Consider the following 27985-nt stretch of genomic DNA (forward strand, 5'->3'; position numbering starts at 1 on the left):
TAAGCATGCTGGAGTGACACTTATTCAATTCATTATTCTGAATCAGATGCTTTTAAATTTGGTTTTGAAAACGCACGTGACTTGTGATCTTGGAGCGTTTTATCTTTACCTCTTAACACAAATGATGGCTTTGTGGCATTGTGGAATAGGAAGATACATAGCTGCATCTACGTAATTTGTCCCTCAGGAAACCATGAACAAAGAAATGGACCTGAACATATAATAATAATAATAATAATAATAATAATAATAATAATAATGACAAGGGGCTCTGGCACATCAAGCGTCTAAATATCTTTGTCTTAAACCCTTTGCAATGCAAGCATCACAGCTAAAGAGTCTTGGAAAGTTGGCCATTCCAACCTCTCTTTAAAAACCTCCCCAGTTAGTCTGTTCCACTATTGAACAGCTCTTAACCATCAGCAAGTTCTTCCTCATGTTTAGTTGGAATATTTTGTCTTGTACTTTGAAAGCATTGGTTTGGGTTCTACTCTCTAGAGCAGCAGAAAACAAGCTTGCTCCATCTTCCATGTGGCAGCCCTTTAAATATTTGAAGATGGTCATCGTTGAGCAGCCTCAGGCCCAGGACAGAACCTTGCAGTATCCCACTTGTCACATTTTTCCCAGGATGGTGAGGAACCAAGCCTCATGAGGAGCAGTTGAGGCAGATGGGTATGTTTAGCCTGGAAAAGAGGAAACTGAGAGGAGATATGGTAGCCATCTTCAAAAATCTCAAGGGAAGATGGAGCAAGCTTGTTTTCTCCTGCTCTGGAGAGTAGGACTAAACATCAGGAAGAACTTTCTGACAGTAAGAGCTGTTTGACAGTGGAACGAACTTGCTCAGGAGATTGTGGACTCTCCTTCTTTGGAGGTTTTTAAGAAGAAGTTGGATGGTCATCTGCAATGCATGATCTAGTTGAGATCCCTGCATTCTAGGGCATTGTACTAGATGACCTTTGTGGTCCCCTCTGACTCAACAATTCTATGATTCTAACCACCGGTGAATAATTTCATTTACCAAATTGTTTAAAAGTGGATAATTAACTAAACTATTTTAATCCATTTCCAGCCTTGATTGCTTAATATGTGCCTGTCATTAGATTTGGTTGCAAGTAGGAGAACCTCTTACTGAATTTATTTACACTGCCCTCTGCTGGAAAATGCTCTGACTATTAAACACCCTTTTTGTGTTGTCTGTAAGCCAAGCCAATGTATATGTGACACAGCACTGGGCAAGTGTTTCTTCTGATATGCTCATCCCACTCATACATGGCATGCACAGGTGAGGATTCACTGAGAGCAAAAGTGGCTGGAACTCTCCATGCTCACGTTGCCTCCTTGTCAATCAATCCACCAGTCCTATCATTTCACACCCAAAGATGCATGACTTATATTCAGAGCCAGAAACTAAGATACAGTAAGTGCAATCAGCTAAAGACAGGTAAGGCACAGGAAGGCCAGGGGGGCTTAATACCCATCTCCCAAGTTTTTCCTTTTACTGTTGAAGCAAGGCACACCCTATTCTGAATTTTTATATGAAAAGGGCAGATACATGAATGACAGCCTTGTTGTCATGTCTGATTTGGCTACATGATACTCTTTTTTCAAGTGAATCACAATGAGACCTTTGGGATGGACTCTGCTTGCAAAGCTCTCCCATACACCCTTCATGAATCAGTGCTATTAAATGGGTGTAACTTGTTCAGGTGAAGAAATCTGTCAATAATGTCAGTGAGTCAGCCCTTTGGCTGTTGGTTAAATGGTTACAGCCAGATGCAAGCCAGCGTTGAATATGATGCTGCTCCTAACAAGTAGTCCAACCCTTAAGCAAAATGAGATCCACCCTTAGTAAGTGATTTTAAATCTCTGGCTTAAGACTATGCAAACCTTTTCTGATAAGAACCGAAGTCACCCAAATTAAACTATGTAAGCTGCTTTCAATTTTAGAAACAGACACCACAGTTATTGAACTGAACTACTTCAGACTGCAGTTGAGAGATCACATGTCTGATCACTCTGTCATGTAATAAATAAATCAACAACACCCTTGCAGGTAGAAAAGTAGCTGGGCTGGAACTCCTCCCCTTGGCGTGCTATATTTCTGTGTGCAGTGAAGTTATTTCTGTTTTAAGTGTTGTTGTTTAAACTGGGGGAGACAAGAAGCAATTTTCCAGTTTCAGTTTGAAGTAGTACAATCCTTGGAAGGCTATACCTATGTCATTCCAATCTGTAGATATTTCTGAGAATAAACCCTGAAAGGCCTTTTGAAGAAGATGGTCCTTTTTCTTCCATTGTTGCTTAATCAAACCAAATCTTCTACTTACATTAAACTTGAAAATCACCAGAGCAGACCTGTTGAAATTACTGGACCTAACTTAGTCATGTTCATCAATTTCAATGGCTCTACTCTGAATAAAACTTAGCTGAACACTCCCTTCTCTTTTCACTGCTGCTTCAGTTTTGTTTCATCGTTAGGATTCTTTTTAATCCTGAGCGATTAGGATTTTAATTGTAAGCCGTTTTACGTTCAGAAGCTGACAGCCTAATTTCCAGCTGCAGTTCTGTACACACTTATCTAGGATTAAGTCTCACTGAACTCAATGGGACTTACAGCTCAGTAGACACATGAATATGATTGTGCTGCATGATTTCTTTCCGCTTTTAGCACAGCATACTAATGCCATCCTATCCATGTTCAGACATAAGTCCAATTAAATTCAGTAGGCACATAGGAAGCTGCTTCATACTGAACCAGACCATTGGTCCTGTCTAGCTCTATATTTTTTCACACTCTCTGCCAATGGCTCTCCAGGGTTTCAGGCAGGGAACGTTCTCAGCTGTACCTGGAGATGTCAGGGATTGAACCTGGGACCTTCTCCATGCAAGGCAGATGCTCTGCCACTGAGCTGTGGCCCATCCTCAACTCATACATGATTTTCAACCAAGTAGGTGTGTACACCACTGCTGCTTAAAACAAATTTTAGCAATTTGCCCTCGAAGGGAGCTCGAGGGTCATCTAGTCCAACCCCCTGCGATTGCGCAAATCTCAACTAAAGCATCCATGACAGTTGGCCATCCCACCTTGGCTTATAAGGAAAGAGAGCCCCTAAATTATGGAGGGAGTCTGTTCCGCTGTTGAACAGCTCTTACTGTCAGAAAGTTCTTCCGGATCTCACTTCAGAACAAATGCCAAACACATCTTTGCCACTAGAGGGCAGAAGATGCAATGTTAAGGAATTCTAGGAACAAAATCCAACTATTGGCAATTCACACCTTGGTGGCTGTGGGCACCACAGTCTTCTTTCTGAAGCCATTATTTAAATTATTTTTCTATAGTAAACAACAAGAACAATGTTCTGAAGTCACTTACCAGATCAGGAAGTTTATCCTTTCCCAGTATATGCTCACAGCTTTTCCTAGAGGCCTTCCTTGTACTTTAAGTACCTGCCTTATAAGCACTTCTGATAATAAACTCTTTTAAATATATCATATGTTTGAGAGGATGTATCTATTTCCCATGATAATCATTTCGTTAAACACAGTTCTAACACGGGGGGGGGGGGGAGGCGTTATGTATTGAGAGTCACTTATCCAAATAACCTGGGTTAGAACTGTTTACACTGTTTGGGCAATCCGAAGTTTACCAGGCTGCCCTGGTACACAGACACTGGACAACAAGCAACAGCAGAAGCAGCCCACCAGGCAGGGCAGAGTTGCTGTGTCAGCTTTCTAGCAGGTGGGTCACTGTTGCTTACTGGGAAGGGAAGGGTGAGGAGGTGTGACGCCAATCTAGTGTACCTGACGACGTCCTGGCACCGTGCCAGCCTTTGGGCTGTCTCTCCCTTCTACCTGCCAGCAAGTTAACGTTAACAACTCCACCCCACCTACTGATCCACTTCTCTGCAAAAGTGGAACAAAGAAAAAATCCTGCTGCAACACCATGATGGTCATGTATCTCTCTTTACAGACAACTGTCCTCTGTTCAAAGGGTAGCAGAGGACAGTCCTCTATTTGAAGGGCTGTTCTGTTCTGTTCAAATTCAGTTTAAAGGTACAAAGAACTCATAGAATTGTAGAGTCATAGAGTTGGAAGGGGCCACGAGGGTCATCTAGTCCAACCCCCTGCAATACAGAAATATTTTGCTCAATGTGGGGCTCGAACCCACAACCCAACTCATTAGAAGAGTGAGCAGGGGCCTTGCACTCAGCATCTTGACAGCAAACTGGGCACACTCACAAAGGTCACTTGGTTGCAGGTGCCCCACTGTGGAGAGCTGTATTGCATTTCCATTTAAATTGTCATAACTATTTCTCCATTTGAATTGATGCCGATAAAATTAGCATATGCAAATATAATGGAAATCTCTGTCCTTTTAAAAGTTATTTTGATGCTGCATTTTTTTGTGATGATGTGGAAGTGGTCACCTTATCCAACACATTGCTAAATTCCCTTAAGATCGTTTCATTACTTTCATATATGATGTGAATGGCAGACTAAAATATACATTGAAACCTCTAACTTACTGAAATGACTGTTCTTATGTTGGAGAAAGCTCCTAGAGCTATAAATGGCCTTTTAAGGTAACAAAATGCAAAAGCAAATTTATAATCAATGACCATATACAATGCTCTTATCTGAACATGTGAACCAAAACCATGTCTGACCAAAGGGACCCTTGTTGGGATGTGGGCCTTTGGCAGGTGCCCAGGAGCTCAATTTCCCACCAGCCCCAGCCAGCATGGCCAATAGATAAGGATTATGGGAGATGTAGTAGTACAACAAATGCCTAGAAGGCCACAGCTTCCTCATCTCTATATGAAGCATGAAAAGCCTAACCCCCACCTCCCCAAAAAAGAAAGCCATTCCTTAAAGACACAAACCAGTCCTTTCATTTGCAGGATATACTTGGTCCGTGGTAGAGGCAGTGTTGGATTTGTATGTGTTTGCAAGGTTGTTTCGTCAAGTGGCAAAGGAGGAGGGGTGGGGAGGAAGCTTTTTTCCTTTTTTATTATTATTATGCATTTTGTATTTTTAATTATTATTTTTAATCAAATAGATCAAGTGAAAAAGAGAGAGAGAACCCTTTGCTTTCGAAACACTTCGTTTATTCAACAAAATACGTGACCCCAGACAACAATAACCAACATTTTTTTTAAAAAAACACCATTGGTCAGCATCCCTAAGGCGGTATCTCTCCTAGCTGTAAAAGATATTTGTAAAGCCCTTATTCCGATATCTTTGACGATTTCGCTCCAGGCAGGAGCTACGCGTCTCCTTTACGCGGGGCTGAGCTCACTCACTTGCCCCTACGCAGCTCGCATAGGGGTTTTGCAGCCCGGCGGATAAAGCTTCCTTTTCCTTTTCCGCAGGCCCGATTTCCCAGGAAAAGGAAAGGAAACACAGCCCTTCGCACTCGAAATCCGTTCTCGATGCAGCCCCGCCTCTCCAAAATCTGTGTTTCCCCCTCTTTTTCCTATCTCTTGCTCCCGTTTCCCCCATCGCCTGGCGAGGGAGTGGTGGCCTCTGTTGTTGTTGTTGTTGTCCCAGCTTCCTCCGGGCGACTCTGATCCGCTCCGCCCCGCCTGATAGCCAGCACCGGCGACGGAGCCCCTCCTTCCCTCCCTCCGGTTGGCGAAGCCGAGCCCGCCCAGCCGAAGCCTCCGCCGCCACCGCAGGAACCTGCTGCTGGAGGCGGAGGCAGGATGACGTGTCGCCGCCGTGGAGCTTTGCATGATTCACCGGCAGCGGCAGGCGGAGGTGGGATGCTGCGCGCTGCTCGCCCCGCTTAGAGGGCGCTGAGCGAGGAGGACCCGCGCCGCCCTTTAGCTCTGCCTGCCGCCGGCGCCTTGGCTCTCCGCTCCCGCCCCCGGTGCTGCTGCTGATCGAGGATCCCCGGAGGATCCAAGAGGCAAGATGGAAGGAATCCTGAAGAAGCTGCAGAAGGAAGCCTCGGGGAACAAATACAAGGCGATCAAGGAGAGCTGCACCTGCGCCAGCGGTAAGGAAGTGGGCGAGAGATAGGGGGACTCTCCTCTCCCCGGCGCCCGAGGGCAGCCTTCCCTAGCTCCCAAGCATTGCTGGGTGGGCGCTTCGGATACCTGATCCGAGAGATATGACTCTGATGCCTAATCCCGTTACTAGAGAAGGCATCAAAGCACCGCGCCGGTTTGGTTGTGCTTGTGTTGTTGGTTGCACGGGAGGGGGTGGTGTTTGTGTTTGCTTTCGGATGACCGGGACGGTTCTAATCCTGCATCCATCCCACTGGCCTTCGATCTGTTGGCCTTCAGACCTGCAGGGCAACTGAGCCCAAGTGTTTGCCAGAGCTGCTTCTAGGATGTAGTGGGGTTCTTTGGCAGCTTCCCCCCACCCCAGTACATCTTTTATGCTATAGACTATTCTAGTTGTGTGATTTCAGCGGATCTTCCAAACCTATTGCAATAAATCTCCTTTGCTTTAACGGCGCTTGCCAGTCCGCACATCAAAACACCAGGTTTCAATTCCTGGCCGGGATTTTTAATCCTCCGCCCCAACTAAGCAGCGTTTAAAACAAACAAACCCTAAAACCACAAAAAATGGGCTCTGGAATTGACTTCGGGTTGTGCTCTTTTATTGCAGAATGCTGAACTGAGCCAGGTTAGCTGTTTACAAAATGGGCATAACCCTAGGTAATGGCTTTTTTTGTATTTTAAGGAAGTGTAATGACATAATGAGAGCAGCTAAATGAAGATTCAGATCTGCTGGGTAGAAAGACTTAATTGCTTCTCTCCCCTGACTGCCTAATCAATTGCCATTTTTCAAACCAACCAACCAGATTTATTTCATCCACTTCACCAGGTCCTGTAGAAGGAGCCACATCCAGCGTTATAACATGAGTTAAAAGGAAAATTTAGTTCCTGCTCACCTTTTTATTAGCAGCAGGTGCTTTCTTCAAATATGAATTGGCAGTCTAATGCCATTTAAATGTGCCAATTGCCCTGTGGCTATTTTCCTGTGTATTATGGGTTGATCTGGTTAATATTTTCACAGTGAATTTTTGGTAATATTCCTTTTTTATATATATTCCTCTCCATCTATGTATTCAGTATGATTTACACATGGGTTACTCTAAAATAGATGTCCTTCTACAAATTTGTACCAAAGACAGTGGTGGTGTTTTTATGTTCTGGAGTTAGCAGAAGGGAAAACAGCTTTAGTGGGCTGTAAGTTTGTGACTGAAGGGCATGGCCTTTTAGCTGGGGGCAAGGGAAGCTAGGGAAACTTCTTATTTTCACCAGGAAAGTATAATGCCTGCTGAAGTCAATGGGGATTTTAAAAATGCTTAACTTTGGCTAGGTCATGCCATAAACAATTGTGATGTTGTACTGCTTCAGGAGTTGGCTTTCTTAATTTAACATGCATGCTTAGAGAATGAGTGCAGTTACTTAAGAAGCTATGCAAAGGTGCACTTCAGGCAGGTGAGCAGGAGGCTCTTACCTTTAATGTAAGGGACACATGTACTGGGAAGAAATGGTGCCCTTGCATTGTAATGGTGCCCATAAAATGTGTTGCTTAGGAAAAAGTGTTTTCTCACATCTCTCCCATGGAGTGGCAATGAAACAGCTCACCTGTGGGCAAACCTGCAGGTGTTTAAATGTATCTGCAACAACAACAACCCTTTAAGCAGATTTCTAATTATTGTTTAAAATGCATGGTTTATGTTAAATTTGTTGGATATTGTGCATGATTTGTATGGATAGTTGTTTGCTATTCAAGATGGTTTGAAAAGGAAGAAATAGAGTTTTGGAAGAGCGGGATAGATATGATAAGTAATAATGCAATAAGAAAGCTTAACTAAAGGAGAAAACTATAATGATGAGCACAGAAGCATCACAAATAAGGTGCAGTAGTTTCCATGTCCTTGTGTGGGGGCCACAAGCTGAGTTGTTTGTTGAAAATTATACTTTTAAATAAGGCCTCATCTGGACTGAAATTTTTGTGATCTGAATTGCAACTAATTGCACATATCGACTAATGCCTCCAAAAGCAATATGTACGTCTGCATAAAAAATACAGTCATGCTTGTGAATATTCACAGGCACTTTATAGACTAGGAGTTGGAAGCTTCATTGCCAAGACAACTGCCTCAAACTTCCTTTGCACATTACATTGTTAATTTGCGCTTGTAACAAAATCTAGTAAAGGAAGCAATTTTTAGATGCATTGAACTTAGGTTGTATCAGTGATAGCCAGCACCTTGAATGGTGTTTATGAGTTTATAAGTGGCCAGGGCAGAGCACTGTACTTGCAGTGAGACCCCACCTCTTTAAATGGAAAGTTTTGCAAAATGCAACAGTCTGTCTGAGGCTCATATACAGTCCTCAAGGGCAGCCCCGTGTGTTTAAACTAGGTCCCCCCGCCTTGTGCTTGCTAAGTATTGCTTCCTTCCCATGCTGCCACTTATTTGCATTTTCCCTAGAAAAAGCAAATTATAATTATTTAAAAGAAAATTTGTGGATAAAAGACATACATGCTGATCTGCCTTTCACACTCATTCAGTTTCAGTGGGAAACAAGCAATCGGCTTTGGGCCACGAGAAGCGTACTAAGGCAGTGGAAAGCAAGTAGAGTAATTCAAAAGGACATGTAAGCTAAGCCTGCACATAGTAACTCTATGTGATATTGAGTGTGCCATTCTACTTGCAAAATGGCTTTGATGCCACAGAGGCACCTGCTAATACTGATGTGGGAAATCTCTGGCCCTCCAGATATTGCTGAAATGTCACTCCTATTATCCCTGACCACTGGCCATGTTTGCTGGAGAGTTGTAGTTCAGCAACATCTGGGAGGCCCAAGGTTCCCCACATCTGTATGCAAAGAAGGGGAGCAGATTTCCGCCAACTTCCCCTTTCCTTTGAAGCCTGCTGTACCACCTTCTTGCCCTTCTATATAGTCTCCCAGTCCTCTGGAACTGAATTTTGAGACTGCAATGAGGAGAGAGAAATTGCTGGAAATTGTTTTCCCGATCCCTTACATTAGTGGATTCCTCCACTGCATTAAAAGCCATCCTGCAAGTGGAACAGTAACACTGGATTTCATCCTGTAAAGCAGGGTTGAGGAATCTGCACCCCTCCAGTTGTTCATGGGCTCCAGAACCCATCATCCCTGAGCGCTGGTCATGGTGACTGGGGCAGATGAGAGTTGGAGCTCAATAACCCCTGGAGAGCAACAGGTTCCCTGTCTCTGATTTAAACAGCGGAGACATGTAGGCAAATGCTTTTCGGTATGGATACTATGGGTTAGCTACAAGCTAAACCAAATACACCTCAGTGCAAAACCTTTGTAAATATGTATACAAATCAAGAGCTTTTATTGAATCAACAATATGTGTATCTGCTTTAGGATAATAATAATAATAATAATAATAATAATAATAATAATAATAATAATAATAATAATAATTTTATTATTTATACTCTGCCCATCTCATCTGGCTGGGTTTCCCCAGCCACTCTGGGTGGCTTCTAGCAAATATTAAAACGTAGTAAAACACCAGACATTAAAAGCTTATGTCAGATGCTACATTTTTTTCTTAACTATTTGAGGTTCATTCAATGGTTTCCCACTCCAACGATATACTTTCAAATGCATCTATCTATACCACAGTGCTCCATGTCATGTCCTCCCATCTTGCTTTATTTAATCTGCAATAACTAACATCTCCCAGTTTTAAACTCACAAGCACTAAAGCAGAATTGCTACATTGCTTTTAAGCATGCCATGAAAAGGGATAGACAAGACCATGACAGGCTCAGGGTCATAAATAGATATTTTTGAAGCCTTGTCAAATTGCACATGCTCCACTTAAATTTTAGCAAAAAAAAAAAAATGGATTTCTGCAATACTGTGCTTCTTAAATATGCATAACACATAGGAAAATGCCTTACATTGAATCAGTCTGTTGGTCCATCTAGCTCTGTATTGTCTATGCCGACTGACAGTGACACGCCAGGGTTTTCAGGCAAGGATCTTTTCCAGCCCTGCCTGAAGATGCCAAAGAACAAGCATCCCTCTGCATACAGAACATGTGCCCTGTCACTGAACTACAGCTCCTTACCATTCCAATAGTTTCTGCCTAACACATGAGCTTTAAGATGGTTTGAAAATTCTGTCATTCCAAATAACGTGGAGGCAGGAAGGCATTTATCTCCTAGACCAGGGGTCTCCAATGTGGCATCTAAGAGCACAATGGTGCCCCTCGAGGTATTTCTCTGGCACCCACAAAGCCTCTGAGCTCCACCACCCACTGCCTGCTTGGTTGTAAGGTGGTTACCTTTTTCTCCCTTGAAAAGTACAGGCAACCCTCCATTTATTGCACACTTGCGTGAAAGTGCATGAAATGGAAAAAGCCTTCAAAGGCCCCGTTCCACCCCTGTCCCCATTTTACCCTTTTAGTGATGTTTCAGTGACATCTTTATCAGGTTTCCAGGTCACTTCTGGGTCTGGCACTGTGTGCGTGTGAGCAATCACACACCTGTCTTGTGATGAAGAGTGGTACATCAGTCTAATAGAATAAAATATCTGTCATATCTAAAACAGGAGTTGCCTGTGCATGGAACTGAAGGAGGAAGTTAAAAGCCCACCATTCTTTCTCACTTCCTCCTTTAGTTCTATGTGCTTCTCAAGGCTCAGATTAATTCTGTCAAATCCTACTTTTACTCAGATCATTTGGAAAAAACAAAGTATTTGTGTGCATACTGTGTCTCTCTGTGAGGAGCAGAACTGAGGGAGAAAAATGACCAGAAAGGTGGCAACCACAGCTCTCACTGAAAAATATGAATGTGCTCACAAGCCTGAAAAGGTTGGCAACCCCTGTCCTAGACCTTGCCAAGCAATAAACAGGTTCGTTCCCTTCATAGTCAGAAGTACAAGCTGCTTGTCTTTCTCAGCTCCTACCCACTTAAAAAAAAAAAGTTGCTTCCTGGGCAGCTTGACCTGGCTGGTTATGTTCCTGCTACAACAATTTAGTGAGCTGCATGTGAATGCTGTTTGACCGTTGCATTTGTAACAATTATGTCTACACATAGTCACAACCTGATCATCCAGTTTAAATGAAATTCATACAAGATGCAGAGCACGCAGCAATTTATGCTTGAAGTATACCAGTGGTCTCTGCCCTCCCAAATGCGCTGGAAAAAAGGAACATGTTTTTTCATGCAAGATCTCGGTGGCCATTTTGGGTGCTGCACTCTTGCCCTGAAAAAAGCACTTTCTTCAGGGGCCACAATCTCAACCAACACCCAGAATTGCATGTTTTGGAGCATCACACGAGATTTTGCCCTGAAAAAGCGCTTCCTGGAAGACACATGTCCCAGGTTAGGGCTTGAAAAAGTTGGGCAGTATGCCTTCATTGCCCTCTATAATGATTCTTCTCCCTTCTCTATACAGAAATGTTAGAATCCCCAGAGGCTGCTACGAAGATCCCTCCATATCAGCTAAGGTAGGAAATGTATACCGCCTTGGTTATAGATGTCAACAAAGATACATGAAGCGGCTGCAGAGCTTGAGACTTGCTTATTGTTGAAACCAGAGTAAAAATGCTACGATAGAAAACCTGCAGCATGCTGTAAGCAAGCCATACTAGGGGTGTCATCTATCATTTTCTATTTATCACTTACAAGTTATTTTTACAGATTTGTAGTGTTCAGAAAATGGTCCGGTTCCAATAAAGCAATGTTGTCCATTTTGGTTGAAAATATGACTGTACAGGCAGTTGTCTACCAGGGTTCAATTTCTACCACAACTATCAGCAACAAGACTTTTTCATCTTACTAAAGATACAGCTCATGCAGCTGAATGGAATTAATGCTGATACACTCAGAGGCGCTGCCAAAATTAAGGGTTCCCAGGACCCAGGTGCCTTCCAAAAACACCCACCCCCAAAATCACTTTTACTTTAAATACAAGGGGGTGAAAGTTGTTTTAAAAGAGGAGTCTTGAATGCCTCCCCTCCCTTCTTCCTTCCTTCCTTCCTCCCTTTCCCTTTTGCACTGAGACATAGGCTCAGCTAATGTTGGCTATCTCCTCTTCTTGAAGTCAAACGTGAACTGTTTTGTCTCTTCCATCTACTGATGATGTCCAATTGAAACTGTTCCCTCTCCTCTAATATTCTAACTGGGTGCTACCAGCAGAGGAAAATGCCCACTTCTAATTGGATGCCAGCAGCAGAGAGAACTGTTCCCCTCTTTTCCAAGTCTGCTGGCCAATCAAAACAGTAGGAGTGTCTAAGGAGACACGGAGAAGAGTTAGAGAAGCTTAGACTATGCCACCATTCCAATTTGGCCTGGAGCTCTGCCCCAGCAGGTCTCACAGGCACCATGTTGGGGACCCCAGTCACAACGTATCTTTCACTTGGCTTTGCTAGCTATAATAATCCATCTTTCTATTGAATACCATTGGTGAGGTATCTTAGGTTAAGATTGAGTAATGGTAGACTCAGATTCTCTTAAGGATTTTGCAAAACTCTTTCATAGGTTTTTGGCTCCTTTTTCCATTCTGATTATTTTCTGCCATGGTTTCAGTTCCTTTTCTTCAGTCAACAGAGGAGGGAAATTCATCTGCAGTTACACTGCTTTTTACTAGTGAAATCTTGCCAAATAGTGATGCACTCAGTTTGGATCATTAGTCTAAATTTTGCTGCCTAAAAAGCTTTCTGTATTCATTTAAAACTTGTACCTCTAGACTTGAACTGATTGCTTTCTAATGTTCAGGAAATGTTATTTCATCAAAAGATATTGCCTGAAAATATCCAGCGATCAAATAAAAATATGAATAATAGTTTCTGAAAGCATGTTTTGCCCTATGAAAGGAAACTACAAGACTTCTAGCTGACTGTTTTTCTGGCTTCTCTTTCTCCTTATCATTGATGCTTGTTTTATATTATTAGTGTTTGTTTTTTTATAATGGTTCATAGTTCAGCAAACTGTTATGAAATTGTCATTGTCTTTGGGATAATACAATAAACTTATTGATGAAAGTAGAATTGAACGGAAGGAAATTTTATCCTATCCTTTGGGAGAAGTTTCATCACTTCTTGATATTGCGCAATGGAACTCTGGCAAACCCTGTAAAACCAGATTTTCTTATATCTAGAACTAAGAATTGTCTTACTGAAAGTTTTCCATAAATGATGTCATAGTGGGTAGTTCCATTGAACTCTACAACTAAGGCACCTCTGTTTAGGAAGTTTTGAGCCCAGAGTATAGCTTAATAACCTTCAGTACATGAGTAGTGTTGATTTCATCACTTCTTCCTTCTCCCATCTGATTTATTTTCCATCAGCTTTGTCTGGGAGTCTTAAGTAAGCAGTAAAAAACTGATTTACTCCACAGACCACCTCTCATTCACAGAGGGTTAGCTTGATAATTGCTATTGATGCCAGTGGGTTAGCTGACCATCTGGCATTTGTTCCATTGCACGTATGAAGCAGATAACATTGTGAGGACTTGTGTCACTGCATCTGGCTTAAGACCAAAGTTTTGTATTACTTTTGTTACGGATTATTGAGTTTGCTGACATGGTTCATTGTTGCCTCAGGGGAAAAAATGAATGTATATTGTATAAACTCTTTCACAATCAAGCACTGCATATGGTCCAGCAGCATTAGCAGATAGTAAAGGTGTGCCTTGTTTATTCTCCCTGATGTTAACGATTCTTTGCCATCCTGCACTACTTGGTGACACCATCTAGAAGTTGCTGTGTGCTGACAAGCTGTTACTGTGTGGTGTTAAAAAGAATAATTAAACTGGGGTAGAACAACTGAGCTAAGTGAAAGGCAGAGAATAGCATTGTACTACAGAGTTGGTTATTAGCATGTGTTCATAAACTAACTGTATCCAACCAGTGGAAGACTTTGGGCTCCCCAATTTCAGTGGTGCTAAATTTCAGCACCCCCTGCCTCTAGAGCGCTCTGTTCTACAGCATTGTTTTGACACTCCTAGCAGCACAGCACCCAGTTCAATCGCAGTGGTTGCCCTGTCCTAAAACCTCCTCTGGATCCAAAATCCAGTTTGCAAGCAAGATCCTTTCTGATTGGCTTATTTCCCTGCCACATTAAACAAGATGCATTTGCTTTTCGGGTTCTAGTGAATGGATTTCTGTCCATTTTGAATACTGTTGGCATCAGCTGCATGCAATAAAATTCTTTACTTTTCCAAGACACTGGATTTCCCCACTAATTTTACTAGAATTTTACCAAGAAAGTTTGAGTGCATCTTGCGTTGGAATCAGTAATGGATGGCAGGGCCGGGCAGTGGTGCTCACCTGACCTCTGGCTGACCACATCAGTGCTCTACCAGGAGGCAGAGGGGGAGGCAGTGGTACAGTCAGTGTGGTTCAAGTGCATTGGTGGAACTAATTTGGTGCCCTCACCAGTGGGTTAACACCTTGCTTCTGTCTTTGTCCTCCCCTTCTACCTCCCAATAACACAGCCAACTAGAGGTCAGGTGAGCACTGCCACCCCTCCCCACCGTCCGCTACTGGTTGGAGCTAGTAAGAATAAACAATGAAACCCTACTAAATAAAGCAGTGGAGAGTGACATGCTTTTCTGAGCACATAGATCCACCTGAGGCATGCTCCTTTTTTTATTAGTTTCCTCCATGTGATGGAAGAACATGAAGGATTGATTAGTAAACCACCTGACTTTTTAAAATGGTGCTGTGGTTTAAACCACTGTGCCGCTTGGACTTGCCGATCAGAAGGTTGGTGGTTCGAATCCATGTGACGGGGTGAGCTCCCGTTGCTCCATCCCTGCTTCTGCCAATCTAGCAGTTCGAAAGCACACAGTGCAAATAGATAAATAGGTACTGCTCCGGCAGGAAGGTAAATGGCATTTCCGTGCGCTGCTCTGGCTTCGCCAGAAGTGGCTTAGTCATGCTGGCCACATGACCCGGAAGAGCTGTCTGCGGAAGCAGACAAACGCTGGCTCCCTCGGCCTGTAAAGTGAAATGAGTGCCGCAACCCCAGAGTCGTTCGCGACTGGACTTAACTGTCTGGGGTCCCTTTACCTTGCATGCATAGCTCTTGATGATGTGGAGTGCTTATATGCATATGCTCCTTTTTCCTGCCCTAAATCACATCCCAAGCTGTTGTAGTACCTTCAGTAGGAAATCATTATTTGGGGGGAGGAGTGAAATGGTAAAACGTAATGTGGGAAATGGGGCTATTCTCCCACGTGTCATTGTCCCAGTCCAGATTGAGTTTCTCGGCAGCTTTTTATCAAGAATGAAAAATGGCAGGTTCTGCTTAGGTTATTGTTAATGAAATGTGTAGTTTGGCCCTGAGAATGCCTGTGGATGTCCAAGAAAAGAGCCTGAAAGAGCCAAAAGGAACTCCAGTAATTGCTGGATGCCTAAATTGTCAGCACATTTGGCCAAGCAAGCATGGAAGGAGAAATGTGAATGAAGCCCCAGCACTGATTTATAATAATGAAGTGAAATGTATCCATTTAAGAAAAGGGAAAGATAAAAAAGAGGCAAGTCAAGTTTCTTACACACTTATAACACACCCCTAAAACTGTTGTCTATGATGAATCCCTGTTATACAATTGCATCATAAAAAAGAGACTTGCATCTAAAACAAATTATATCAGGCTGCACCACTGACCCAAAAGAGATGGTTCCTGACTTTGTCAATCTACTGTGGACAGAAGTAGAAGAGAAAGTGACAGGCTGACACTTGTTGTCAGTTCCAGCTGCCTGGCAGTGCCCAACATTAAAGGGTCTGTCACGGGTGCATGACATCACACGTGCAATGCCCCCCCCCAACCCAGCTAGGCCTACTCGGCACACCCACCCACGCACCACCAGCAGCCTTACCTTTGTGAAAAGGATGTGCGGGGTGAAGATGCTTCACCCTGCGTGTCCCTGGCAGAGATCGCCAGTGCACCTTCCAGGAGGGTTCTCTAGCGCACGGTGAAGACTTTTCGCTGTGCCGCATCCCTGGTGATCTTCAAAAGGGCACGGCAGGGCCAAGCGTCTTCATCCTGGTGTGTTCTTTTGAGGATCGCCAGGCTGGCCTCCTCCTTGAAAATATTGGGGACCCTGCCCCTCTGTAGATGGCGCCTCTGCTGACAGGTAAAACCACTCAAACCTGTCATGAAGAATCTCCAGCCCATTGTGGACAAGTATATTTCCTTTTCACATTGGGGGCTGGCCTGTGTTTGCTTACAGGCAGCCCCATCTGCTCACCAAGAACAGCAGGTAATGCAACAGAGGTACAGATTTGGGGATCAGACCTGCGGCAGACCCAGGTGCCAACCCTGTCTCTGTATCATACACAACGTGAGGGGTTCATTCACCTTTTCATCTACTGGAGCAACATATCTGCCAAGAATGGCCTTCTGCGTTCTATGTAGGACAAAGAGATGGGCCTCTATGTAAAGGACACTTTGCAATTGGCTATAAAGTAGCCGTATTTTAACAAAGGAACTTCAAAGGGATGTGAAACAGTGGAATTTCAATACCGCAAGTGGTGCAAGTGCTTTAACTTGCAGATTTAATCAGTACAATGGGTTTTTATCACACTGTCTGTGTTAATGTCAGGATGCCTGTGCTGGTTTTTTTTTATGAATGACCACTGTTAATAATGCAATTATCACTGTCTGTATTTGTCTGCATTTTGTTTCCTTCTGACATCACTGTTTATAGTTCCCCCATCATCACGATTAATGTACATACCTATATTCCTGAAGTTCAGAAACCATTTCACACATCTGACAGTAAATCTGTTTGCCTTTAAAATGCCACAAAAATGGTTGTTGTTTGTACTTCTAAAGACTAATGTAGCTACCCTTTGAGAATGGATTCAGATTATGTTCCAAGGCCACCTCGCCTTTCTAGCATATCCCACAACATAGGGTTGTTGCTATTTTTATCATTATCCCCCCCCCATTGTTCATCTGTTCTTGAGAAAGAACACTGTGTTTTTAACACCCATTCTTTTTGACAATGCTATGTGGATTCTGTGTTTATCTAAATGATTCCGCTGAAGAATGAAATAAAGATGGATACAATTAGTTCAACTGTAAGTGAGCAATGGCCCTTCTAAGGGAGCTATTTCCCTTAGCCTATAATACGAATGATTTTACTTGCTTTGGGCTATGCTACTTATAACTGCCCATAGTTTATTCATGTTTGCTGTCAACACAAAAGCAGTTATGCCTGTCATAGCAGCTCTGATGTAATCCCACCCTAGGAAAAAAAGTCATGATTTCCCCCACCATCGTCCTTGAGTTTTTATCTATTCTAGGTTGCTAGTAGCAACACCTGAGCAACATTTGCTGTTAGGTCTAAATATAGCCTATTAAATTCGAGGTGGAAATGATAGCAAGCTAATCACAAATATGTTTTCATGGCAAGCCCCAGGTGGTTAATACGGCATATATAAACTCCCAGGATTTGATACCACAACATTTTTTTGTTTTTTAAAAAATTATATCAGTAAGCAATTTTGTGAAGGGCCTGCCAGGTGTTGACTGGTACACAATTCTTAGCCAGGCCCAAATCTTGACTGCTTGCCTTACACCTCAGTGAGAAAGCAAAGGATGAACTGTGTGGCATTTATTTGAACATAATATCTCCCTGACTACCCAAATTTCCCATTATTTCTGGAGACAAACGACAGCTGTGTCCAGGTAAACACAGCACAGCCTAATTAATTTGCTGGCTTCTCCCTGAAGTAAGAGATAAGGAAGCGTGAATTCCCATGACACACATCACACACACCAGGTTGTGAATGCTTTCTAGAAAAAGTCTATTTATTTTCTATATAGCTTTTTAAAAATAGCTCTAGAACTTCCACAGCAACATCTCTGTTACTTCTGAATAATTCAAAGATGTATGTTGGTCAAAACCTGAATATATCTGACCAGGTTTCAACAAATCTCCTTGTTTTGGCAAAGGTGGTACCGTAACTCTGGCAACTCTGCCAAGGAGGGGGGGGGGTTGTCTTGGCAATTGCTCTGTGGTCCCTGCACCTTCCCCAGACTTGGGAAGAAGTCTGGGAATTATTTCTAAGTTTTGACCAAGCTATCCAAAGAGTTTCTGCCAAGGCAGGTAAAACTGGCTTTTTACTCTTCCTGCTGTGGAGCAGAAAAGGCAGGGGTGGGGTGTACAGTGAACACTTTCCCTCCACCTCTCTGTCAGCAAACGCAAGGTGCAGAGAGGGTTGGAAGTTGCTGCCTCAGGGCGCTCAATGCACTTTGTGGTAGCAGCTCCCAATGGGACACACTCCCTACAAGTTGCAGGATGAGAGAGCCCTGTATTTAACCTTTCTTCAATGTTATACTCATAGCAGTACTTCATATTCCCAGCTTCATATTTTGTGCCTTTGCTTTATATTTTTAGTTCCACGCGGCATGCCCCAATTGAGAATTTTCATCATATGCTTATTGATGGGGGCAATGACTGTGACCTTTAATAAGATAATAATAAGATAATAAGATACTATTATTCAATGTTTAATTCTTTACAGACTGTTACTCCACCACCACTCTGCCACACAAGTAATCATGTAGACATCATTTCTTTTTAAGAAATTCTGCAAACAAGACTTCAGTTACTCCCTAGCACCAGTGTCCCACCTTTTCTATGTAAAGATGACATGCTTGCATTTGTCTGTGCTAGAATGCCTGCCTAGTCAGCTATAAAAACAAGAAAAGGTATAAATAGCAGCCTCCCCCCCCCCAATTCCCTATAGAAATAGGAGATGTTGCTCTTCATCTTGAAAAGCGATGGACAGGTTAAAAGCACAATGGGTTAGGATACACTAACTGTCGTGCTGTCAGTCCCTTACATCGGATGTGAAGGGTCAAAAGTTACAAAGGGCATTTCCAGATCACTGGTGTTTTGTGGTGGAATTCAGTCACAAACCAACAAATGCAGGTTTCAAAATCAAAGTTTATTTGGAGCTTTTGCGCAACTTTCCACATCGGACCTTTTGCGATAAGCAAATTCATGGGGAAACACATTGGGAAATGTGGGGTTATGTGCGCTAGATGCAAGAATGTCTAACCTCCCTGCAAACAAATCAGAATGAATGCTGAATAAACAGGTCATATGGAAACAACCAAAGTGTGTTGGGTTGTAAACTTTCTCCATCTCCTCTATCAGCCTTTGAGGACAATTGGGTTTGTTAACGTTCTACAGATGTTGTAGGAAAAAAAGATTCAATTTGTGCCAATTCTCATTTCCATCTCAATTTTAATTCAGAGCTTGAATTAATGAGCCATTTCCATTCTCTTCACATTTGAAGTCTTTTACTGCCAGAATGAAGTAGTTGAACTTCCATTTTACTATCGGCTTCTCACAGCCAGTGACTGTGTTTCTGTGACTTTGCTAGTGTTCTAGATTTTAGTTGGCCTGTCATGTCACTGCTGTCCATAGTGACAGCATCTCAGACCGGGAAACAAGAAAAAGGCAGCTCAGCCAATTCCCAAAATGGAACGTGGGAAAGGTCACTGATTTGCATTGATGGCATTTACATTTTAATAACTCCTTCAGTTTCAGGCAGGATCCCCCCTCCCCCAAATTATAGTTTCTCTGTTCACACTGTGCAAAAGCTATTTGAGGAAGACACCAAAGGAGGGTGAGGCAAGCAGTTTCTTTCCTAATCATAAAGAGCCAGCCAATAGGATCTGCACTATTTCGCTCATTTTAATAATGGAAGATTGTTTCCTCATCACATTTCTTTCTTTCTAGCTCACCATAATTGGAATGTGAATACCTTGGCCCATATGTTTCTCTAATTTCACCGCCATCCTGTAGGTTCTTGTCTGTTCTCAGCCAAACAGTGCACCTTATGAATAATTAGGGCAGCTCCACCCATTTTGTTTGCTGCAATTGACTCCCTTGCTGCCTTAGCCCCTTAATTCCAAACATATTCACAGGGTTGCAGGTTTAGGAAACAAGGCAGCAAGGATCCTATGCACAACAAATATTTAGAGCAGTCTTATACTTGGGTGCATAAGATGCTTTTGCTAAAAAATAACCCAAAAACTCACTAATCATCCTCAATCAGTAATCCCTTTGCTTCTAAGGCAAAGTAGAAGCTTGAAGGAGGGTCATGGTCGAGGAAGGAATGGCCCACTCCGAAATCATAGGCTCTCAACTGCAGCAACATGCAGTCAATCTACAGTGTTAAAATTAAAGCTCTGCAATTCTAAGCCAACTAAGCAATCTAATTGGCCAAGTGACTGCTGATGGTAAAATATATAAAATCACTGAGAGGGACAGGAAATGACACAATGACAGTTCATTTTGTTAACTGTTGTGATGGGAATATAGATGGACCATTAGCATTAATCAGAGCTTTAGCTAAATGCTTTTCTCAAGAACAGAGAGGTAACTAATTGAATCAGTCCTGGTTTTTAATCCGTTTTGTTGCTTCTGAGGGTTTTTTTTTTAAAAAAAGAAATCTGATTTTTATCAGTTAAAAGGATACGGCTGTAGATCAGCCTTTGTCAGCCTGGTGCTCTTCAGATCTCTCGGACTACAGCTCCCCTTCTTCCCCTGACCATTGGCTATGCTGGCTGGGGCTGATAGGAATTGCAATCCAAAATGTCTGGAGGACAACAGGTAGGGAAAGAGATGGTGGGCATTTTGCTGAAATACACAGGTGCCATGCAGTGAGCCATAAAAGGCAGAGCTGGCTTTCAGTTGTAATAAAGCACTCACTGGCTCAGTTGTAATGAAATACAGTATGTCTGCTTCCTCTTCTACTGAAAATGTGGAAGTCTGGCTGATTGCCAGATGACAGATAAATGGTAGTGATTTGTGCTTTGAAAAGCTACAGGATTTCAATTGGACGTTACAAGATATGCACAGACAGCAAATGAAGCAGTATGACCACCCCAAAACTTTTCCCAGGACAAATAGCATTGTCAAAGGGATCACATATCATGGATGTTCAATGAACAGGACACCTGGAAGGAACCTGCAATTGCTTCTTTTATTACGTACTATGATGAATGTTTGCATCAAAGAAGACTAAATGTAACATATGCTTCTGAATTGCCTTTCAAGAGCCAAATTCAAAAGTTACAATGTACGCTTTCTGAATGCATAGTCCTGAACAAAGTTTATTTTTCTTTGGCCATCAGGGAGAAGTGCCTCCTTCCACTCCAGCTTGCTTTGGAAAGCAAGAACGTGAAGCTGGCCCAGCATGCTCTAGCAGGGATGCAGGTATATGGCAATGAGGTTCTGCCGCAGTCGGATGTGTTTGATGGAGATGGATGGTGCCCTGCTGACATTTTAGTTGCTAAGGCAGGGGTGGGGAATCTCTTTCAGCTTGAAGGCCACATTCTCTCATTGGCAATCGTTTGGGGGCCACATACCAGTCATGAGTGGGCAACAGATGGACTCAATTGTTTCTACAATTCAACTGTGCAAAAGCCAGATGTTTCTACACATTGATCTCTAAATATCTCCTCAGGCCATGCTGTGGGGTTCCACAGGGCACTGTTTTGTCCCCAGTGCTATTCAACACCTATATGAAGCCCCTGGGAGTGATCATTAGGCGTATTAGTGCAGGATGTCTTCAGTATGCTGATGATACCCATCTCTGTTTCTCCATTACATCTGATTCAGGAGAAGTTGTGAAAGAATGGGGCCCAGGCACGGATGTAGTGGTGGACAGGATGAGGGCCTGTCAGCTGAGTCTGAACTCTGGGAAGACAGGCGCCTTATGAGTGGGTGGTTCTTGGAGCTGGTGGTTCTTGGTCAGTTGTTTCCCTTGGATGGGGTTGTGCTCCCTCTGAAGGAACAGATATCTAGTTTGGAGGTACTCACTGGACCATCATTGTCACTTGAGGCACAGGTGACATCTGTGGCTAGGAGTGCCTGTTATCAGCTTTAGCTGGTACACATGTTATAGCCATTCCTGGTCAGGGTTAACCTGACTGTGGCAGTTCATGTACAGTGGTACCTCTGTTTTCGAACGTCTCCATTGAGAAATGTTTCGAAACTCGAACACAAAAAACCCAGAAGTAAATGCTTCCATTTTTTAATGTGCCTCGAAAGTCAAATGGCTTCCGCTGAGCTACCACTGCATTTTTATCAATTTTCTCTGTAAATTTGCAGACCCCCCCCCTTTGTGCCTTGGTTTTCAAACGTTTTGGAAGTCGAACGGTCTTCCAGAATGGATTACGTTTGAAAACCAAGGTTCCACTGTATTGGTAACTTCAGGACTGGATTATTGCAATGTGCTTAATGTGGGACTGCCCTTGGGTCTGGTCCAGAAGTTTCAGATAGTGCTAGCGCAGAACGCTGTGGCCGGAACAGACTTCTGCCAACACATTACACAAATGTTAAAACAGCTGCACTGGCTTTCCATCTGCCACTGGGCCAAGTTCAAGGTTCTTATACTAGTGCAGGATTTCTCAAACTTGGGTCTCCAGCTGTTTTCACTACAATTCCCATCTTCCCTGACCACTGGGCCTGCTAGCTAAGAATGATGGGAGCTCTAGTCCAACAACAGCTAGAGAAACTCTGCACTAGTGTATAAAGCCCTGAATAAGTTAGGCCCAGAGTGCCTTACCCAGTGCACTCAAAGTTGATCATTGAGGGGAGCACTTATTAGTGGTTTCCCATAGGCCAGAAGCATATCAGTTAGGAGTTGTGCCTTGGCTGTTGTGGGCCCAACTCTATGGAACTGCCTCACCACAGACACCATCCCTACTGAGTCTTAAATGCCTGGTCAAAACTCACTTGATTTCAGGAGGCCTTTGGACCTTGAATGCATCGCTGATGCTTTACATTATTTTCTGACATTTTAAAATTCTGAGGATTTTTGAGATTTATTTTAAACTTTAAATTTTGTATATTATGTATTTCATTGTTGTAAGCTTCTTTGAGAACTGCATGATGAACAATAGGGTATACATTTTTAAATATAAAAAACAGAATAAGGTATTTGGGGGGGTAATGTGATTATTATACCAGCATTATGTATCAAGCAAATCAAGAATCCCTGTGATTAAGCAGTCTCATTCTCTCTTTGCAGAAGCTACTGTCTGATGAGAGATTTGTAACCATGGAAACAGACTCTGATGACAAGCAGTTGCTTAATCAAATGCTGAATGCAGTCAGAGTGACTCCTTCCCTCAACGAAGACCTGCAGGTAGAAGTTATGAAGGTTAGTATTTTTCAGACGTCAGTACTTACGTGGCTGCAGAGGAGACTTCCTGACTGACTCAACTCTGCAGCTCTCTGGAGCGTCTCTGAATCCTTAGTAACATTTCTTACGTCATGGTACAAAACCAGCTCTCATATTTTTGTTGCAAGTTGAACTCTGCTTTACCAACTGAAGTCTGGATTCATAGGGCATCAGTGTGTCAACATGACATTTATGACAGAAGATTTAAATTGTGACCACACTGTTGAGACAGAAAATCCTTTGGGTCCCCTGGTAGCTAGAAACAATGGCATGCAAATAGTTTTGCATTTTTATGCCTAATGTAAAAAGCAGGTGTCTTTAGCAAACAACATTGCCAGTAGCAGATGGCATGGTGGGATGCCACCGTTCAGCTGACCTCCAGTCGGCTGCCACACTGCAGCTTATCAGGGGGTGTAGTGAGGTTGGCGCAGTGCAAACACACCGTCAGGAGCACTAGATTGGCTCTGCAAGTGTGCTTGCAGCTCACCACTTTGCTTTTTCTCTTCCATCTCCCAGTAAGCAGCAGGAACAAAGTGGAGTTTGTGGGTGACTGGGCCCCACCCCTACCACGCTGGCTGCTATTAAGCATTGCACTGTGTGATAAAGGAGGCCACATATACTGTTTATGTAAGGTGGCTCATCATGGGCTGGTGGTATAAGAGACGTGAACATGTGGGGCGGGGAGAAAGGTTAACATTGTGGGTTGTTGGGGGTTTTTTTCCTGGGAAGCTTTAAAACCCCTTTGTGCTCAAAATACTCTAGTGCCAGAACTGAAGTGTGAGACTTGTAAATCCTTTGTATATTTAATGCACACTGCTGTTCCTAGAACTATACACACTTTAATTGCTGAGAATGAAATCAGGAAGAGTGCTTCCTTGGCAAGCAGCCTTGTGCACAGGAGATGAGGGGATGCCATTAGATCCTTGTTCCAACTGACTTTTGTCATGTCAGTTCCTTCCTGGAAAAGATATGCCTGACTGGTGAGAAGTAGTGTGAAGACAGATGATTTTTCAGCTTTGGGGTGTATAAGAAAAGGGTGTGTATGAAAGTGAGTGCTGAAAATGAGTATTCCTTAGCCTGTTGAAATTTATTTCTCAGTTTTAAATCTATCACTGTTTCATCACAGGAGTTACACAGGGGAGCTCTTTATACACAAGGTTATGAAAAGAACCTAATAGGGTATCAATGTGATTCTTTTTAAGTCTGTTCATTTGGAATAATATTTAACCCTTGCATATTTATATAGGGTGACAAAGTACTGTTGTTCCTTGTTTTAGTTCATACTGTTATGGTGAAAGGCATGGTGGCAGGAGCCTGAGGGGAAAGAGACAGATTTCCATTATTTTAATCTATCTAGTCTTAGTAGCAGATTTGGCCAATTTAAGGATCCAATATATAATTCCCTGTAATACACAATACCTCAGTCATCTGTTGGGAAGTGAAATGGGGCCAGCTAAAAATAAGGTGGTTTATGCAAACTCAGGTGATTCCCTGTGTTTGTGGAAGGGTGTTATTTTGTAAATGGAAAAGCAAAGGGATATTTAGAACGTAGGACCCCATTGCAAGGACCCCATACACAGGGACTGCAAGGGTCTGCTGAAACAGAAAACAACCTCATGGCATTCTACAGTGATGTTTCGTGACGGGGGTGGGGAGACTTACACCCCAACACCCATAGCAATAACAAGCTTAAGATCATGGCTGGCAGCTAGACCCAAACCTAAATCCTTTAGCATTATTTAGCAAATTCCAGGAGGCAGAGAGAGGCTGGGAAAGGTGTCCTTTTTCCTCCTTTTTCCTTCTTTTTCTATCCCAAAACATTCTCTCCACTATGAGCCTTGAACAAGGCTACTGTTCCAGGCTGCAGCCTTGGACAGGAGGATGTTTCCTAGGAAGTGGGGATACATGCATGTTCTTAGGCTGGTATATTATCTATTTAATGTATAAGGAAATCCCTAATCCTAAAGGAATGTAAACTGTCTAAAACCTAGATAACTCCTGTGAGACCTGTTATATTTTACTAAGCACCACCAGTCAGTTACAACTTCAGAATTTATCCATTTATTTTTTGAATTTATATCCCACCCTTCAATGCATTAAGGATGAATAAGACATGAAAATGCATAGGTACACTCTATGCCTAACTTCCAGAATCCTGTTTGGAATCTCACAGATTCAATTTCTTTTCATGAATTTTTTTTAAGTGTTTTTTTTTTTTTTGAAGGACATATGTTAGAATTAGGCTTTAGACTCTAAAAGTCTTCACTGCTATGTGTACTAAATGCTTTCAAAGTGGGTGGTGTTTGGGGTTTTGCTTTTGCATTTTTCTTTTGGTGCAATGGGATTTTTCTGCTTTGTCCACAAGAACATGTGCCATCTTGACAAGAACAGCACCAAATTTAGTCAGGTCAGCTATGCGGGTGTTATCTGATCTTCTGCTAAGGCCAAGCATCCTTGTTTACTAATCTGAATGATGCAACTACTATTTGTCACCTCATAGCAGACCAAACTTTGGAAATGTCTCTCTGACTTGCTTTTGTAAGATTCTAAAGCATCTATAAAGATGTCAGGAAATACCAAACACTTTCTGCACCCAATAGGCTTTTGTTGTTCACACTTTGCACTGATAAAAAATACCTATTACATTACCCCCATCACTAATTATTGTCCAACTCCCATATAATCTACTAGTAGCCTTGTACCCAGCTTTGCTCAGGAATTCTAAGAAACTATACCAAAAATAAAGTAATGCAATTTTGAAATCAGTGGTTAAAATCAGTGTAGTTTTGAAAGGTCTGGTTCACCATCTTGATTTCAAATGGCATCCAGTTGTACCCACATTTATGTCTGCTCCTTGGTCTTTGGAACTATTGTGCAAAATTTAGTTTTGATATCCTAAGAGATGTCCAAATGCCTAGTGAACAGACAAATAAACAACTTTCCACAGTGTGTGAAAGATAAGCTGCTATTTCACTAATGCACAGTCTAGATGTCATTTCCTGATCACAAACTACCGTATTTTTCCATGTATAAGACACCCCCATGTATAAGATGACCCCTCTTTTTTTGAACCCAAAATTAAGAAGTCGGGCCAGAGCCCAAACCAGAACCCAGGCCACCCACACAGAGTCCAAACCCAAGCCCAGGCCACACACACCAGAGTCAGAGCCACTGTGCATTCACCATCCATGAATAAGATGACCCTAATTTTTTACTTACATTTTAAAGCAGGCTTCCTCAACCTTGGCCCTCCAGATGTTTTTGGCCTACAACTCCCATGATCCCTAGCTAGCAGGACAAGTGGTCATAGATGATGGGAATTGTAGTCTCAAAAACATCTGGAGGGCCAAGGTTGAGGAAGCCTGATTTAAAGCAAAAAAAATTGTCTTATACACAGAAAAAATACAGTACATTTAATAATGGAATCATGCACACCTAATAACTCTCCCATCCATCTCACGGATGAATTTCTCTGTTCTTCTCTCAATGATCTTTAATAGAATAAGGATTACATCAGCACTGGAACTGGTGAATTTTGTGAATGACCAATAACTCAGAGATATACTAGGGAACATTGACAGTCTCCTAAATGAGGTTGTCAACATTCTCTAGTGAATGTCTGACAAATGAGGGCATAGTAATGCTGACATTAGCACAATACATCTGGGATTCTCACTATTCAGATGTGAATGGGAACATTTACCAAATTCCTAGCATACTTTGTAACAAATATACACTTTTACTTTCATATTTCACTTTTTGTCAAAGTCTCATTTCCTTTTATTACATCATGTTGCAGTGCAGAGTTAAAGGTCTGTCATGTTGGCTGCTAAGGAAAGGAGCTGCTTCAATATCCTGAATAATGGAAGCATGTTCTCAATGGGGTTTCTGAGAGATTCTCAGTCTCCTGCATCTAATTCAGCCCAATCCAGATACTCTGCGTTCTTCCGAATGCCTGCCACAGGAAACTAGCAACACTTGTGTGGGTAGATCTACAAGTCACTATTTGGAAGAAAAAACTTTAGTTATATTAAGGTAAAGGTAAAGGGACCCCTGACCATTAGGTCCAGTTGTGACTGATTCTAGGGTTGCGGCGCTCATCTCGCTTTATTGGCTGAGGGAGCCAGCGTACAGCTTCCGGGTCATGTGGCCAGCATGACTAAGCCACTTCTGACGAACCAGAGCAGCGCACGGAAACGCCGTTTACCTTCCCGCTGGAGCAGTACCTATTTATCTACTTGCACTTTGACGTGCTTTCGAACTGCTAGGTTGGCAGGAGCTGGGACCGAGCAACGGGAGCTCACCCCGTCATGGGGATTCGAACCGCCGACCTTCTGATCGACAAGTCCTAGGCTCTGTGGTTTAACCCACAGCGCCACCCGCGTCCCATTAGTTATATTAGCATTGCCAATTTTTTTAATGGAGCCCGAGATATTGCTTGACATGAAATAATTTAGCTTTCTCCCTCACTTTTATCTCCATGCCGATAAAAACCACTAAATTTCTGTGGTTCTGGTTGCAGACAGTGAAGGGGGGAAAAAGAGTCACCCCCAAATGTGAACCCTTTAGCAGTGCAGGAGAAGATTACAGGAGGCACAGAGAGGTTACCTGCACTTTACAGGTAGATTTGAATGGAATATTGGGTGTCTTCTTTCACTGATGTAGCTAACAGCTGCATTCCTCAAACCCTAAGCTAATAGCCTCCCAATGTTCTGGACTTCAACCTCTATCACTGGAGAGTTAAGCACTGGCCACGCAGCTGGGGACTGATGGGAGTTGTAGCCCAATACATTTGCAG

At 42.7% G+C, this 27985-nt stretch overlaps 1 protein-coding gene across 2 annotated transcripts in view; it reads left to right on the top strand.

The window, feature by feature from the left end:
- The first annotated feature begins 5093 nt into the window (after positions 1–5093).
- Positions 5094–27985, top strand: part of ARFGEF3 (ARFGEF family member 3) — a 70429-nt gene continuing 47537 nt past the window's right edge. For both annotated transcript variants that reach the window (XM_083607548.1, XM_083607549.1), the window contains exons 1-4: positions 5094–5998; positions 11424–11475; positions 21134–21215; positions 23035–23166. In XM_083607548.1, coding sequence (XP_083463674.1) covers positions 5914–5998; positions 11424–11475; positions 21134–21215; positions 23035–23166 — 351 coding nt within the window. In that variant the 5' untranslated portion in view covers positions 5094–5913. The remainder of the gene's footprint in view (positions 5999–11423; positions 11476–21133; positions 21216–23034; positions 23167–27985) is intronic.

The sequence above is a fragment of the Podarcis filfolensis genome, assembly GCF_964270895.1.
Source record: "Podarcis filfolensis genome assembly, chromosome: 3".
Taxonomy (NCBI): domain Eukaryota; kingdom Metazoa; phylum Chordata; class Lepidosauria; order Squamata; family Lacertidae; genus Podarcis; species Podarcis filfolensis.